The following is a 17,660-nucleotide window of genomic DNA, read 5'->3' as shown; positions in this document are numbered from 1 at the left end:
TGGGGGGTAAATGAGAGGGCAGAATCAAAGGTGACACCAAGACAGCGTGCCTGAGGGGAGGGCCGAATAACAGTGGTATTATCCAGTATTTATATATACGAATTTCAGAGCCATGCCACAATGACTGCTTTGTAGTACTGACCCATATTCCAATCTGATCATATGATTATTAGATTGTGTAAATTTTCCAGTGAATTCAATGTTGTTATGTTATCTATCAGATACGATACTTCAGGGACCTGAACCGTTTCTCATCTATTTTATTTGTTTATTTCTCAGATGATCTTTTAGGTAAGTATGACCTTAACTGTGTATTTTCTTTAACTGTTCATTTCTTTAACTGTATCATTTCTTGTTTGGTCTTAGGTTGGAATGAAATAAACCCATAATAAGCGAAGAAAAGCAAACAAATATTTTACATTTCTTTAGTAATACCAAAGATAATACAACTAATGATAATAATAACAATAGTAATACTTCACATAACCGTGAGCTGATTAATGCATCAGAGCCTCCACAGTCCTCATCAGACACCATTAGGAAGATCATTATTTTACAAGTGTTTTTATCTTTTTAAAATAATTCATATTAATGATCCGCAGGACTTTAGTGGTCTGTGAGGTCCGAAAGCTTGGCGACCGCTGACATAAACAATTAGAGTCAGAGGACAACAAGGTAGGTAGTAAAATCAGAGTATGAGAACTGTCATGTTGGTATTAAAAGCGATTAGTGCTATGCTGAGCTACAATGATCTAATATAGAGTCAGTAATAGAAGCAGGCAAATAGATGACTATGAAATAAAGAGGTTGAAAAAAGTGGGGGAGAGAGGGAAAGAAAAGGGAGGTGGGGAGCGGAGGAGGATAAAAGCAAGGAACAAAGCGGGGGAGAGAGAGGCAGTAGGGGATCTGTCGGGGTTCCCAGAGTTTAACTAAAGGGATGTTGCTGTAACTAGATGTTCACAAAGGATAGGGGGTCTTAAAACTTACCTGTTCTATACAAAATAAATGGGGAGGGGTGTTGAACATTCAACTAAGGGTAGATTTATGCGTTGCTCGTGCTACTTTTTGTGTAAACCCTGACCATGTACGCCCTTCTATTTAGTGTTTTTTATATTTGTTTAATAACTGCAAAAAAAACAAAAGGGAAAGGACAAAAATATGCTCCCTTTGCACACTTCATATGCTGACTCAAAGAGCCTTCCCAATTCTAATCTTGTGCTACAGAATGATTATACTTTATGTTGTAGTAATATAAGGGCTCTATTTATAAAACTGAGAAACAGACATTCCCTCAAACATTCCCTCATGGGAATCTTCCATTAATTGATTCCCACCAGGAATGTCAGATTCCTTGTTTTCTAAATAAAGCCCTAAGAGCGGTAGTGGATGGGTAATGTAGCAAAAGCCCATAGCAGGACCAGACTGCATTTCGGCATGATTTTTAAAAAATATTTGATTTCATTTGAGGATAATAAATATCCAAAAAGAATAAAAAGAAAGTGATAACTATCAGCAAAGAGTAACAATGTAGAAATCATACTACTGATACTACTTAAAAAGAAAATCACATCATCATACTACTTAAAAAAAGGAAAACATAGAAAAGAGGAACAGTTTAAGGTTCATGTTGGTTCTGATGCTTTGGGTCTCCAAGGGCGGTGTCCCAGGAGTTCCAGACGGGTCTAGGTTATCTAAAATCCCCAGTATGAAGCAGAGGGTCACCGACAAACAATCCAGATGTGTATCATGATGTCATTTGAGAAGATTGTGCAACCTTTTCCCTGGTGAGTGTAGGCAAAGTACTAATAAATGACTCCCAAATTGCAAAATATGGCATGAATTTTTAAATTAATTTTAAAGGGATAAAACACAGGCTGAGGACGTTTGAACAAACATTGGATCTGATTTAATAAAGCTCTCCAAGGCTGGAGAGGATACACTTTCATCAGTGAAGTTGGGTGATCCAGCAAACCTGAAATAAATGTCCTAAAAGTCATTTGATATTTGTTAGCAAATGTTTTCAATCCTGGACCTGATCCATTTCATGTTAGCTGGATGACCCAGGTTCACTGATGAAAGTGTATCCTCTCCAGCCTTGGAGAGCTTTAATAAATCGGGCCCATGTTATTTTAATTTTTTATTTTATTTGTGCGCAGTGCCAAAATCACTTCAATTGATGCTGAAAACCATTTTTAGGATTAAAAAGATCACTAGAAAGTATACATTAAAGACTACTTCCATGCAGTTTTGTTATTCAGTTGTGACATGTATTGTATCAGATATACAGCACTGGACAGTACATATAACTGCACACATCTAGACAAATGCTGCATATTTAGAACAATGCATACAAACCACAGATACTGCTGTGTATGTGACCTGACTATTGTTGCGTCTTGTGCATTTGTTTGAGGTGCCGAACAAGGCACAATGATTCCTTAACCCCCGTTTATGAGAGCATAATAAAATTAATAGGGATTGTGGCTAATAAAGTTGCAGAGTGAAATGGCTCGTGTTGATGTTTTAATGTTTAATGACAGCTCATGAATCTCTATAGACATGCAGCGTGTAGCTATGTTTGCCGCTCCTGCATGCAGAGAATGATGCTAATTGGCTGAGTTGCTAGGTGGCGGTGCTGCTTTTGTGAGAATGTGAGAAAACATCTTTTCTCCTTGGAGAGGCAAAGAGCGGTGAGGGTGCGCAGAAAAATGGAGGGAGGGGGGAGAAAGCTGAATGCGGCGTAAGCTCAGCTGCTTGCTGTGAGGAAGATCAGCTGAGCCGGAGCGAATGAGGACGTTTTCGGGGTCACAAAAGACCCCATGTAAAAGAACGAACACGACTGTCAGACACATTATGGCATCCGATGCCAAAGACCCAGTCGACATATTGGCTGCCAGTGTCATGGAGGAGTCTTCGCTAGGAATCGAAGATGTAGCTGGAAATGAGCGGCTGGAGACAGAGGAAGAGGTGACAAGGACAGAAGGGTCCACAGTGCTTTGGGGTGAATTTCAAGGCACACAGCCAAATGATGGAGAGGAAGAGGGTGAATGGTTCTCAAGGGGTTTGCACGAATGCCAGCCTGATGGTAAGAACCCACCTACTCATGCATCTCTCCGATAAATATCATTGTCTGCATTATATACATCTCTATTTATATATAATAGACATAGAAATAGATACGCTTCTGGCCTCTATTCGGGGAGGAACTACTACTCCCTATTTACCCTGTTATCATACAAAGGAAAACATAGCTCAGGCCTTGGGTAATATAATTTTAGCTCCGGTAACAGAATTCCGATAATATAATATGGTTATGGCCTTAGGTAACATTATTCTAGCTTTAATATAAAAGTTCTAATCCCGATAATGTGGTTCTGGTCTCTGGTAACAAGGTCTGAACGCTAGTAACAGACTTCTGTTTACATGGTTCTGCCTCAAGAATCATGCCTCCATTTGTCTGCATGACTCTGGCCTTATGTAATATCATTTTGGCCTTGTACCATAGGTTCTGGTAATATGGTTCTGATCTTTGGTTACACAAGGTTCTAGCTTGCATGGTTTGGCTCTGGTGATATGATTGAGCTTTTTTGAACATTACATTCTATATCATTTCAGCACTGAATCCAATTATTTTGGTTCTGATTATTTAATCCAGTCTTTGGTAATCCAGTTTCAGATTGCATGATATGGCTTTGGGTCTGGCGATGACATTGTGGTTACACAGTATTAGCTATTGTTACAACATCATTGGTTCTGGTCATGTGGTCCGGGCTCTTGATCTATTAGGTTCTGATGGTGTTGTTTTGACATGAATTCAACCAGCAGAGTCCTGGTAATAAAAATATGAATTGATTTCTACAAAAAAAAGTGGCTTTTGGGGGAGAAGTTTCTAATAATGGGCCAATAAATTGGGCTTTCCTCTGCCCAAAAAGTGCTCCACTCTGAAAATATCCCATTAGATGTTCTATTAAGGTTCTGATTTTGGTAACATGTTTCCAGCCTATGGTGGTAGCATTCTAGATCCAGAAGTTCATCAAACACGATCATGGAAACACCAACATATTTTGCAATTTTTTGGCAGCAGCAGTTGAACACTTCCTCAAATTTCCCCTTTAGTAACAATGTACTGCATATACAAATCCTGCAGTTTGGCCTCTTAATCCTCTATAATCAGGATAGAAATTTCTGAGCTGGAGGTTACACTGGCCTGTTTGTGTTATTGTGTATATAGAATAACATGTTGTGCTGCTGTATGATACTCAAAAATGTTATCTATTAGAAACCGATGATGTTATCTATTTATGAAGGAAACAACTCCCTTAGTCCAGTTTAACATCTGCAATCCATCATTATTCAGGTTTATTTTTGAGAAAACACTTGCTACCTAGTGTATTTCTTCACATTATGCTGCTAAATGCAGACTAAAGCTACCTAACTTTTACACTTATGGTCTCCTTAGGCAAGAAAAAAATGTGCTTTGTGTTGTTGTGTTGTACCGTAAAGGAACTGTAGTACTTTTTGTAATAATGTTTAATACATCATACAGGTGTTTAAAGGGGTACAATGAAAGTGTTTCAGAATAATCCCATATGTTCCCATATGGCAGATACTTAGCTTACTTGGTTTCCAGTTGGAGCTATAAAAAACATATTTTATACTATAGTGCTTGCTTTTTGTGCTTAATAAAATGTCCACCCTTGCTTCCTCACCAGCTTATAGACTTAAGGCATGAACTTGTGAAGAAATTTGTGCCCAAAATAGACAAAGGGCAAAGGACTAGACACAAATATTGCCTTTTGGCTTCCTCCAGCTCATCTTTTCCCATGGGTTGTTTTATTGCTACATTCACTTGTGTGCAAGTACAACGTTCAGTGCATGCTGTAGAACTGGGGTCCCCAATTTCCTTATTTAAAAATTAAATGCTTAGACTAGGTACACATGTGCAAGAATTGTCATTGGAAAACGAATGACTAACGACACATCAACGATTATTTGTGATTATTTTGAAGAATTGTATAGTGCATGATTTTGTACAAATATAAAAATCCACCAAAAATGTTCACACTATAGATAAGATTGTTTGAACGATGCAGGAAGTGACGTGTACAGGATAGATAGCGAACGAATGCTGCTCAAACGGATCCGTCAGGATGGTTGTTCATTTTCAGCGTCATTGCTCGTTCATCTGCGTCATTGTGCACTTTTTTTGTTAACGATTTTAGAATGATCAGTCGTTAATCGTTTGTTTCCAATGACAAAGATTGCACGTGTGTACGTAGCCTAAATTCACTGGCTAACATATTGTTTGGGGGCCAGACTGGTCAGTTGGAGTAAAGTAATGCTCTGGCATTGGTGGTCAGTGGAAATAGGTCCCCCCCTGCCTAATCGATAATTAGTGGGGGTACAAAATGTCACGTTTGTAGTCAGCAGGAGCAAACAATATTCATCGGTGGTCAGTAAGATTAAGTCCGGCTATGTTAGTGGAAGTAACATATGCTCCTGTGTCAGTGCTCAGAATGGTACCCCTCTGTCAGTAAAGGTATTGGTATCCCACCTATCAGTGGAAGGAATAGCACCCCTTTGGTAGAAGGAGCAATGATGCCCTGGTGTTGGTGGAATGTTGTCCCTGTGCTAGTGGGGCAATAGTGCCACTGTGTCAGTGGAAGGAATGGCGCTCCTCTGTTAAGTTAAAGGTATTGCACCCATCTGTTGGTTGAATGCTTGGTTCCCAGTGAAAGGAATTATTCTCCCCTTCATGGGGAACAAATTGTGTCACTGGGCCTGATTTATGAAAGCTCTCCAAGACTGAGGAGGATACACTTTCATCAGTGAACCTGAGTTACCCACCAAACCTGGAATGGATCTGGTCCAAATTACTTTTAGGCAAACCATTCCAGGTTTGCTGGATCTCCCACCTTTACTGATCAAAGTGTATCCTCTCCAGCCTTTCATAAATCAGGCCCCTTGTGTCAGTCAGGGGATTCCAGTAGAAGTAATGGTAAATCAGTGGTTGGGGAAGAAATGGCACCTCTCTGAAGCCAGTAGGTATAGTTCTCCCCATTCAGCTGAATGAATAGCTCGCTTGTGTCAATGGTAATGTCCTCCCGGGGATTTTTGTTCAGTGAGAAGGTTCGATATTGATGCACCTCTTGATGACTTCACAGTTGGAACTTTACAGGCATCATCAGGAAATAGTAATGGTGCCTATGTGTCAGTTAAACAAATTGTGCTTCCGTGTCAGTGGTCATAATGATATTATGACATAGGTCATAATGCCCCTCTGTTGGTGGGGTTCAATGACACCCTTATGTCTTTGGGAGTTTTGATGCCTCAGTAGGGGGAATGATGGTTCTGTATCCTGTGTATATTGGTCCCTCTTTGTCACTGGGGGAAATTATTTCCGTGTCATCGGATTAATTCATGCTCCTTTGTTAGTGGAACAAATGGTTCCCTTCTGTAAATGGAAGAAATGGTGCACATGTTAGTGATCAAAATAAAATATAGTACACCTAGTTAGTTCTCATTGTAGGATACAATACAGCAACCATTGGACCAAAGCTTACAGACCACTGCTGTAGAAATGTGTAAGCTTTGAGCTGCTGCAAACAAATATCCAACCTATCCCAAAAAAACAAAACAAGTACATGACCAGCACAAATAATAAATGTTTATTAATCATTGTTTCCTTTCTTTGTTCACAGACAGTTGGGTGGCCTTTACAGGCGTCGAAGATTCACATAGCAATGATGAAGAGGGACTTTTAACACAATGTGGTGGCCGCTGGTGGTGTGAAAGTAGTACAACTCTCTGTACAAGAGAACATTCTCCACAAAAAGTGAGCCTAGATCAATATATAAAATTTAAATTTTGTAATTAGTGCTGTGACCATATGTCTCTGTTTAGCTTGTGAACTAAACATTCTTAGATGTTTGCCAAACAACGCCCATGACTTCCCGTAACATTCAGTGTCCCAACGTTAGGGGACAGGGCTGCTTTCCCACATTTTGTCTGGAAATTTGTTGGGAGCTTAGCATGGAATCTGAAGCACTTTTTTCACAAAAGAGACACCAGATATCTATCCTTGTATCTAGAGGAATTGGAACAATTTAAATAAATTTTCATTCCCATTAATTCAATCACATCATACAGTGATGTAAATCCATGTGGATCAGAGACAGGAGTGCGGAGGGTTAACATTCAACAATTTTGCTCATTAGAACAGCCATGAATTTGCATTGCTGGATGATGGAACTGATGTGTTACTATTGCAGGCAGATCCCACTAAGCACTCATAAGGAAGTTACTGCAAATTTTTGTCTCAGTATCTACAGAACAAATGCAGGAAGAAGTCTGCAGGAAGAAGTCTGCAGAGAAGCGTTTTGAAATTTATATGCTGTTGTTTCATACAACAGTACTTGAGCTTCACAATAAAATCACTCACTGATATCCAGAATTTTTGGTATTTTGGGTCCCCCACAGCACTCACCAGTTCCTTCTGCTGACCTCTATGTCAATACTGGGTCCTAAAGTGACATGGATATTATAGGTAGGAGTCAGTGAGAGTTACAGGTGCTTAAAAGATAGACACCTCCAAAAGTATCAATTTCCTAATGTACCTAAGCACTTACACTAGACAAGATTGATACCAGCAGATACCTTTCTTGCTTCACTTTTTTAAATTACTTATAAATTATGTATTGATAAGTTTGTCTCTAATCCTTTTTCAGTCTGTAGAAAATAAAAGCTCACCCTATACTCGGAGGACTTTGTGTATGTACCGCATTCTGACGTACAAGCATAATATTGGTTACACAGTAATGGTTTTCTCTTGTTTTGCACGTTTTAGAGCAGCGTTGGACACATATTTGAACACTGCTTTCCTCAAATATCACTTCCACATACAGAAGAAGACATAAAACCACTGGAGTCATTATTACATGATATGGGATTGCAGGGGCACAGGCAGAGACATCCCAGGTAAGAAGTATCTGTGTTATGATTTAGTTAGAAATATATATACCCTGCTTTTATAGCACATATTAATGTGTGGGTTTGTAGGCACCTATTCCATTGACTTGAATAAGTAAATATTATCCACTGCGTAAAATGTTGTATGTTGATTCTTTCCCAGGAAACCTCCATGCAGTGTGACCAGGCCCTGTTGATATTCATTGTATGTATAACAACCAAGTAGCTTTTTTGGAAAGAGGAAAGCAATGGCAGCCTTCATATATATCTCCTGCCTGGTTTAATCGCCTGTCCCTTCCTTCAACAAAGCCCTGCTTGATCAAAAATCAAAGTGGAACTTGCCATATGGCAGGCCCGTGGCATGAAAGCCTACTTTTCCACTTTAGACAGATAATCAACCCCTGCACCCATAGACTCGTGTCATTACAGGAAATCCAGTAGAAATATGAAACTCCTACTACACCACTCTAAAGCTACCTACAGATCAGGCACTATGCCCTGACATGATATGAAAGACTTAGTCTTCTCCACCCCCAATGTTTTCTTTTGAAAGAATTTGTATGGGAAGACCCTCACAAAGGGGACTGATATCCGGAATTTAAATAATCCTACAAACAGTCAGTCTTCCCTATAGCGAAACATAGCGATATGCAGAGGTGGGAATGGGTCTTGGGCAGAGAGCTCCCACTTGATCTGTGGAAAATTAGCTGGCATCAAACCCAATAAAGCTCCTTCCGCACCGTATACAAGGAAAATACATATAGGATCCTAATGCAGCGGTACCCTACTCCAGAGCTACTACACAAGATATACCCCACCACAAGTAACCTCTGCTGGAGGTGCAACTCCGTTATGGGTACCCTACATCACATCTTCTGGTCATGGCCACGTATCGCTCCCTACTGGTGAATGGTAATGACTTCCTGAAAGAGAGGTTTGGGATATCCATTACTTTGGATTTGTTGACCCATCTACTCGGGCTCCCTGTTTGTCAACTCTCCAAACATAGCAAACGTTTAATAGCTAATATAATAACTGCAGTTAGATGCCTGATTGCGAAACATTGGAAGTGGGGATCGCACCCGACACACTCAGCCTTGTTTAATTGCATCAAAGATGTGCAACTCATGAAACTGTTGACAGCCTAGATGTATGATTGCCCAGACAAGTTTAACACAATCTGGGCTCCTTGGGATATGTACATAATCTCTCATCTTCGTATATTTGACGTGTGAATCCTAATTCATATGCATGTAACGGGGCATCAGTGGATGGGGATGCCGTCTTCTAGTTGGGCCTCAGATCCAGACTTCTCCCTTCTACTTTTTACTAATCTTTTTCCACCCACATCTCTCCCCTAAGGTTTATGTTTCACCCAATTGTAAAGTATCACATTCTCCCTGATAGTTACAGATTTACATACGCTTTTCTTTATTATAAAAATTGGTAGTATGAGTATGAGGTTTCCCCATGAAGGAGCCATTAGGTCAGACATTTATAGACTGGAATAGAATTGAAGTACCTATTGTATGTAATGTATATTGGATATGATTATTCCACATTGCATCTCCTCATAAAATGTTTTGTTTGTGGTCTCTGATAGGGTTAACCCTGAGAATTCTCTACTACGTGAAGTGCCAAGACCATCACTACAGATTTAGCATTCAAATCTATAAACCTCTTCGAAAATATCAGCCTCCTCCTCTTTTTTTCTGGACTATCTCATAAGAATGTGAAACTGTCCCCCCTGTTGATATTGTTATTGTATTGTCTTGTTCTTACCCTTTTATTTTTGTTATGTTAATATTATACAATTGTTCTATAAAAAAAACACATAAAATATATATATATAAAAACGCATTTAAACAAGAAAAAAAAAATGAAAGTGGAACTAAACATAAAATAAATAAACATCACTTACCTTTACATCCACAGAGCCCTCAATTCCTCCAGAGCCGTCATCGATTTGGTCCTGTGCCATGCTGAAATTCTCCTTCGTCTCTGAGGAAGGGTTGCGGGTGCTGCCATTTTCTTCCTTCTTGTTGTTTCTGCCTATGCCACTCGGTCCCACCTGCACATACATGAGATTAGCACCTTCTTTTTCAATGACTGAAAAAGGTCATCTTGGGCATGCGCAGCAGGAGCAGCCGGAAGCCTATTGGGTTATGTTACGTATTTGTATTTCAGAAGGCTCTGTCCTCCCATTCAGTCTTTACCTCCGGTGGTAAAGAAAGAGTCTTAGCCTTTTTTTTTAAGGCATTTAAAAAAAACAAGAAAACAAAACAAGCACATTTTTCCTATTATATAAAAAGGGTTATTTACACTTTTATATAAAGTATAAATTGTGGTGATAGGTCTGCTTTATTGTTCTGCTTTAACCTCTTAACTTTTGACCTCAAGCCTAACTCCAACCTTACTATTAACAGGTTTCCTGATTACAACTTAACCTCCATTTTTGCCTGATTTTAAAATGCAACAAAATGTAGTTTTAGGTTTACAGATACAAAAGATCAGCTTCATGGAAATATGGTTCTTAATGCATGCAAATTTTTAAACATTTGTTTTTACTATGTATGATTTAACATGTGTAAATAGAGGAAATCATGTTCCTTTTCACAGCAGGGTTTTACTTCCCACTTTGCAGTGTTACAGTGGTTGTGAATTATGGCTCTTGCTCACGATGGACGTTTGTATGTCAGCTGACTGATTGAAACCAATTACACTTATATAAAAAAAAAACCCTTATAGAAAACAACGCAATTCAAATTTCAGATAAAAAAAAAATACATAATTGTTTGAAAGGCATGAGAAAACACCTATTATGAAAAAAACAAACAAATCAGGACAAATTTAATGTTTTTCAATGATCAGATTATAAAGGTACAGGCAAAAGTACACCAGCTTACATTGCTGGCTATTGGGAGGAATATCATCCTTACAGATAGCCAGAAGGATCACTGGCGTCAGTTAAACTGACCCGAGAAGCATAAATTGCTTATTGCCCAAGGAACCGCCAGCAATCTCTGCAGTAACCCTGTTTGATGAACATTGCTGTAAACTATAGTGGCAGTAGCACCCAAACACTTGGCACTGGAGTGTTTTAGTTTCTTTTTGGACATTCTGAAACTAATAAGAAACAGGGTCTCAAAAAAGTCCAATCTGACTTTCCTGGAAGTTATATTTTTCCTGCTTGTGTTGAAATGAATGTGTTTTTTAACTTGTAGAGACACGTGTGATCACAGAGCAGCTGATCACACACAAGATCCAGATATGCTATATAAATGGGAAGGATCCCAACTAAGAAGCTCCTACCTCTCATCCCTGCACATCAAACCTAATGATAAGGTATACTTGCTTTATTTTTATGAAAAATATCTTTACCTGAGCTGGATGGAAAAAAATGTTCACATTATCTGCATTAAAGAATCGTCCTTTCCACTTTGTGTGCCGTGGACCAGGGCTTAGATCAACAGTCCCCAGCCTGTGGTCCATGAGAAAATTTTGGTGGTCCAGGGCTCTGGCCGGTGCACCCCTCAGCGGGGTCAGGAGAGGGATCTGGACACAACCCACGCTATGGGCGGATTCTGGCATAGTGACGTCACTATGGGGGAAGTTTCTTCCCCTTTCAGTGACACACGGCTCCCCACGCATGCGTGGTCTGGAGTCCATAAATTTAGTAGTTTGTGACGTCCAAAAGGTTGGGGACCACTGGCTTAGATGTCTACTGGGATTTCCATGTTCACTTGAACAGCTTTAGTAGCTTCATTTTCACTGGCAAGATGCACAGAGACATACACTAGAGGACATATCTACCATTTCAGATAAATATACTCCAAATGTGCAGCCAGAGTCTTTTAATAATTAACTTTTACAAATACTTAGAACTTTTAGGCATAAATTATACATTTTCATGCATATAAAGTATGTGAATTTTATTGGAAAATGTTTGGAGATTGTACACTGATTCTGGGGGAATGTGGGAAAAAAAGTGGGTGGGGAATACCTATTTGCTTTGCTACTTTAAAAAAAAGATGCATTTGGGTTGACATGATGTTAATCCATGTTATCTTTCAGTTATCTATTCAGTATTTTGGATTCTCTAGTTTTTACTCTTGTCGTGCGTTATTTTTTATAGGTCCCACCAAACAGAACTCGGTCCTCTCCAGCTCCTAAACAGAGAGTCCAACCACACAAAATGAGCACAGGGCTGGGACGAGAGCTAAAACTTATGAAGGTGAGCCAAATTGTCATGAACAAAAGGCATGAGGTTCAAATGCTTTGTTCATAACCATTCTAAGTAGGTGTGAACAGTAATGAATATATATAATAGTATTTTTGACCACCCAGTCCTGAGATATACACAGCCCTACTAGACAGCAGTGACATGTTGGTGACCATGCCCCAAGCCTCTGGCTGGACAGTGAAGGCAAATCAGCAGCAAAATAATGTGTGATTATCTTAGATTGAAACTGCTTTCCCAGTCCAACCATGTTGTGTATAGAAAGACTTATCTACAATCATCTATACAGTTATCTGAATGTTTATATGGATATACTGATAGCAAGTCAGCTTAGTATAGGAAAAGTATATACAACTGTACTTTTATCTCAAACATTACGATAAGCTCTTGAAACAACCGCAAAACTATAACTCACTGTTATCAAAATTTCTTTTACATATACTGGCTTGTAATTTGTTTCCTGGTTCTTTAAAATCATTAGGTCTCATGCATTAACAGTACTAAAGAAATACAATTTATTATTTCCTAAATCAAGTAGATAGTGTACAGGTTACCTAATCTCAGGCCTAGGCCAGACTCAGATAACCCTTTACCTGCTACAGCAACATATTAGACACAACATGGGGATTTATAGATCCTTTAACAATGCTAAGGCTTAAAGTTATGCTCAGTTGCTGAACTGCTGAAATGTGGATTGTTTTTCATGGGAATGTCAGTACTTTCTACACAGGTATTTCTAGTAAAACAAAAAAAAGTTGTGCAATGTGTGAATATTTCTGCACATTTTGTCCTGTTAAAAACACTACAAGTATAGAAATACTCATTAATCCTAGACAGAGATTGGTGAGCATTTAACTTTCTGTAAGAGATGTCAGCTATGTCTTTGCTGCACTGAAATACGAAGCAAGTGTTTTCGCCTCTTGAACTTCAGAACACCTCCACTTTTCTTAAAAAAAAATTAGGAGAGATGTTCTTTAGTCTATCAGAGGAGAATTTCAGGGTTGACAACACTGGGATTTCAGTGCAGCAGAGACAATAAGCCTGATTTATAGCTCTCCAAGACTGGAGAAGATACTCTTTTATTAGTAAAGCAGGGTGATCCAGCAAACCTTAAATGGATTTCTTAAAAGTCATTTGCTATTTGTTAGCAAATGTTTTCAATCCTGGACCAGATCTGTTCTAGGTTTGCTGGATCACCCAGCTTCACTGATAGAAGTGTATCCTCTCCAGCCTTGGAGATCTTTAATAAATCAGGCCCAATGTGTTTTCCGTCGGAACAGTTAAGAGCACAGTAGAATCTTGCCAGATACTTACCATTTCTTTACTTTTTATTGGGGATACAAACATGGGGAAATCTGCATGAATTGCAGATATGTACTAAATATACCTTGTTTTTTGCCCATTCACTATATAAACATTAATGCATTCTTTAATATTATATCTGTTAATGCTACTTCTTTATTATTATTGCATCCTTTATAAATCCCTTAAAGAATAATAATATTTCTGTAATAAATGTCTTATCTAACATTATTATAGGTTTACTTAGTATAGGCTGGTAAGATATTGCATGTTTTACAGTCACAGAGGAATTTAGGTTGGAAAAGAAAAGAAGAAGGTTTTTTTTGTGGCAACACTTCGAATCAAAATGTGCTTTACTGAAATATTAAGTATCCTGTGCTATACAAAGTCAACCTGTGCTTGCTATATGGTGATAAAGGTCTCTAATAGTATACAATGTGATTGGGGTCTTTTGCTTATTGTCTCATTGCCCCGACACGTTTTGCCACCTGGCTTCTTCAGGGGATTATTTGGAGACTGACATTGTTAGTTGGTATTCTTGTGAATGATAAAGGTGGAAGAGGTGGTAAAATTAAAATGGTGTGTGCATTGGCTGTCAAGGGGGTTACAGGTTTATTTTTTTTTTTTCGTTTGGTAATAGAGAGTAAGATAAAGTAGCTCAATTTCTATAATAGTTCCAAGGGGAAGAACAAGGGAGGAGAATATTTAAGGTGAATTGCCTCAAGGAAAACAATTGTGTCTGGAAGACATGAAAAATTCAATTAGGTAGAAGGGCAAAGTTATCAAACCTTTGTTTCATCATAAACTGGATAAATTCCAATAGGCTCGCTTTTGCTGTCCTTTGACAGCCAGTAACTCTCTATTACCAAACACGAAAAACACAAATAAACCTGTAACCCCCTTGACAGCCAATGTACGCACCATTTTATTTGATCACCTCTTCCACATTTATTGTTCACAAGAATACCAACAATGTCAATCTCCAAATAATCCCCTGAAGAAACCAGGTGGCGAAACGCGTCGGGTCAATGAGACAATAGGCATAAGACCCCAAACACATTGTATATTGTAAAACACCTGTACCACCATATTGCAACCACAGGTGAATTGTGTCTAACACAGGATGCTTAATTTTTCAGTGAAGCACATTTTTATTTGAAGTGTTGCCACAGAAAAAGCCTTTCCCCTTTTATTTTCCTACCTAAATTCTATTTAAATTGTAGGCTGGGCAACCTTATCTACACATATACCCCTTGGGGACCCACTATATATCTTTTCCTTTTTATTTTTGTGGTTAGGTTTAGAAGCTAGTGTTTATTACCTATATGACTGCTTCTTTCTTCTTCAGGTGGCCTCCGTATCTGTCCACGTCACTGGGTTCAGCCCTTCTCACCATCTCCAGTCCCTGTTCCAGCACTGGTCCCAGCCAAGTGGGAAAACAAGGCTGAAAGTGGCCTATGACTTTAACCGCAGCCTCCTCGTGTAATGAACTATGGGACTTTCAATTTGGTAATACTAGGGGTGGCTGAGTTGAGGATTTTTTATGTCACAGAAAAGTCTATTTTCTACAATAAATGCTAGTGATTGAATGAATGATCCTTTTTTCTGATATATGGAAAACACAGTACACACAGTCACAGCAGTGTCTTGATATGAAGTTAAAATGGTAAGTAAACATTTCTCAGATTGGTATTGTTTGTAAGGATATCTAAAGAAATAACTGCTATAGGCAGTCTGCTTTGTCCCTGAGCAGCCAAGTCCTTTTTTTTCCTTCCGTATTTCATTAAGAGACATGCTAATCATTTCCTATGATGAAACAAGTAAAGGTGACATATTGAACATAGAATGAAAGTTTCAATTTGCCAGAATTAGGAGATCTTGTGATGATCCATATCAGACAGTACTGACCACTGAACATTAGTTCTGGTTTTGTCCTGATAACCCAAGCCTGAGGTTTGCTTCCCGTGCCCTTCTCCATAGGCTGAACACAAAGATTTGGAGTATTTTAGTTGTGTTTAGAGACAATCCTGAGTAGGTTAGGATTGTGTCTGCATAACTGATTACCTTATGATACATATGGCTGTCTTTTTCATGGAGAAATAAGGGACCAGAACAAGGTTTTCTGGTGCAGAAGAAGATGTCAACGTGTTATGATATGGAAAGGGTTTTCTAAGTTATAAAGGAGAAGGACCAGGAACACGGTCTACCACCAGACATATCAAAGTCTCTGAAGTTAGAACTGTGTATTCTTATTCAAAGTTTATTGAATTTGTTTTCACAACTGTCATGTACAAATCACAATAGGAGTTGGAAGATAAACTTCTATAGGCGCATGTCAACGGTTGTTGTTTTTCTGCGCTTGACATATATTGGAAACACATAATAAATGCAGGTCAAATCCTAATGACTTTAACCTCTGTGGCGGTAATCCAGAGTGTGGCTCGGGGTTTATTTTCTTTTCAAAAAGCGTTAACCCCCAAGGAATTGAGGGCTTACCTGGTCCCCAGGAGCCCGCAGCATCCTCTGGCGATGCCCAGCCAGCATCTGGGTCCCTGTGGCGATGCCCTGCCGGTATCTGCGTCACCTGGCCTCACATCCCCAGTGTGTGAATATTGGGGACGCGAGGCCATGGGATGCAGATGCCGGGCAGGCATGCGACGTGTGTGTGTCCGGGCGGTGTGCGCTGGGTGGCAGGACTAGTGGGAAATTTAAAATAGGTATTTTTAAATGTCAAATGTACTGTTTTGACATTTAAAAATACTAAAATAATCATAGCGCCAGGGAGGTTAATGGGGGAATTTGGAGAAACTAGAATTAATAAGTTTACCGTAGTTACCGTATACATTTATACATGGTATTCCTTCTTCATAAAGTATTGCATGGGACAGAACAGACAATTCCTATTTAATGAGGCAAAAAGTAACACACAATACATAGGATTGGTTTACTAAAGGAATAGACTCTGTTCTCTTAGGATAGTGAATGTTTACTTGACAAAATCAGTTTTGAAAATACAGTAGCTGTGTTATTCGCAATCATCAAATCTTATGTAAGAAAAAAAATCCTGTTTTTTTTTTCTTTTGTTCATTACTGGGTATTCTTATGCTTCATGTAATCACCAAGCTCACCAATCGATCACTTTGTATCAATTTCTATTAGGTGAACATTCTCTTTTTCTTCAGTAAATCAATCTCATTGTGGGTGGTTGTTATATATTGCATCCTGTTCTTGCACGTGATCACAAATAATCTGTGTGTGTGTGAGTGACTGCATGCAATTCCAGATACACCAGCTCCCTCTCTTGTTAAGATGTTGTAGCTCACTGAATCAGCTGACTAATGGTATCCTGTAGAGACAACATTCTGTAATTGACTTCTTTTAATCTGAGTTTAAAACAGCGCAAGTAGAAAAAAGAGCTTTGGTCTGTATTAGCCAGTTAGGTCTCATCTTGACATTCACTAGGAAAAAAAGCAATAAATATGATTGCTGTTAGCTAAATCACCCAACCCTGATGTACCTAGGGATTTTTATTGCAGGTAATTTATTGAAAAGAAGCAATAGTATGCCTGTCTTAGTATGGTCAAGGTGGTGTTTATACAAATAAATATATATGATATTTACTCTCTCCCTCTCTCTCTCCCTCTCTCTCCCTCTCTCTCTGTATATATATATATATATATATATATGTTGTATGACCTTTGCAGTGCTAGGTCTCAGGTTTGAATCTCAGCCAGGACACTATGTGCATGGAGTTTGCAGGTTCTCCCCATGTTTGCATGGGTGTCCTCCGGGTACTCTGGTTTTCTCCCACATCCCAAAAAGATGCAGTTAGGTTAATTGGCTTGACCCCACAAAATTGACTGTATTAAAGACATATGGCTATGGTAGGGACATTGGATTGTGAGGCCACTTGAGGGACAGCTAGTGACATGACTATGGACTGTGTAATATGTTGGCGCTATATAAATACTGTGTAATAGTAATATCTATGATTATTATATCAGTATAATACAACCTTCCTCAACTTTTTAACACGGGGAACCCCTGCTTTAATAACCAAATCCACAACTCATACATTAATGTGGAGGTCAGTGGGAAGAAAGCCTCTGCCATTGCTGGCCAGTGGGAGGAATGTCAACCTTACAGATGG

The 17,660-nt window shown here is 38.9% G+C and overlaps 1 protein-coding gene across 1 annotated transcript; it reads left to right on the top strand.

Annotated features, from left to right (window-relative positions):
- Positions 1-2,687: 2,687 nt before the first annotated feature.
- LOC140343064 (uncharacterized) lies at positions 2,688-15,103 on the top strand. The gene is made up of 6 exons (XM_072429544.1): positions 2,688-3,085; positions 6,702-6,835; positions 7,847-7,977; positions 11,193-11,313; positions 12,104-12,202; positions 14,859-15,103. The coding sequence occupies exons 1-6, from the start codon at positions 2,788-2,790 to the stop codon at positions 14,994-14,996; spliced, it is 921 nt and encodes a 306-aa protein (XP_072285645.1). The 5' UTR covers positions 2,688-2,787; the 3' UTR covers positions 14,997-15,103.
- The last annotated feature ends 2,557 nt before the right edge of the window (positions 15,104-17,660 follow it).

Source organism: Pyxicephalus adspersus, chromosome Z (genome assembly GCF_032062135.1).
Source record: "Pyxicephalus adspersus chromosome Z, UCB_Pads_2.0, whole genome shotgun sequence".
Lineage (NCBI taxonomy): Eukaryota > Metazoa > Chordata > Amphibia > Anura > Pyxicephalidae > Pyxicephalus > Pyxicephalus adspersus.
Note: the sequence above shows the minus strand (reverse complement) of the source record. Positions and strands in the feature narration are given on the sequence as shown.

Bases quoted from the DNA above. Each gene is read 5' to 3' on its own strand.
- LOC140343064 (XM_072429544.1), top strand. From the start codon at position 2,788: ATGAGGACGTTTTCGGGGTCACAAAAGACCCCATGTAAAAGAACGAAC. The intron at 11,314-12,103 runs GTATACTTGCTT...TATTTTTTATAG, and splicing joins ACATCAAACCTAATGATAAG to GTCCCACCAAACAGAACTCG. The intron at 12,203-14,858 runs GTGAGCCAAATT...TTTCTTCTTCAG, and splicing joins GAGAGCTAAAACTTATGAAG to GTGGCCTCCGTATCTGTCCA.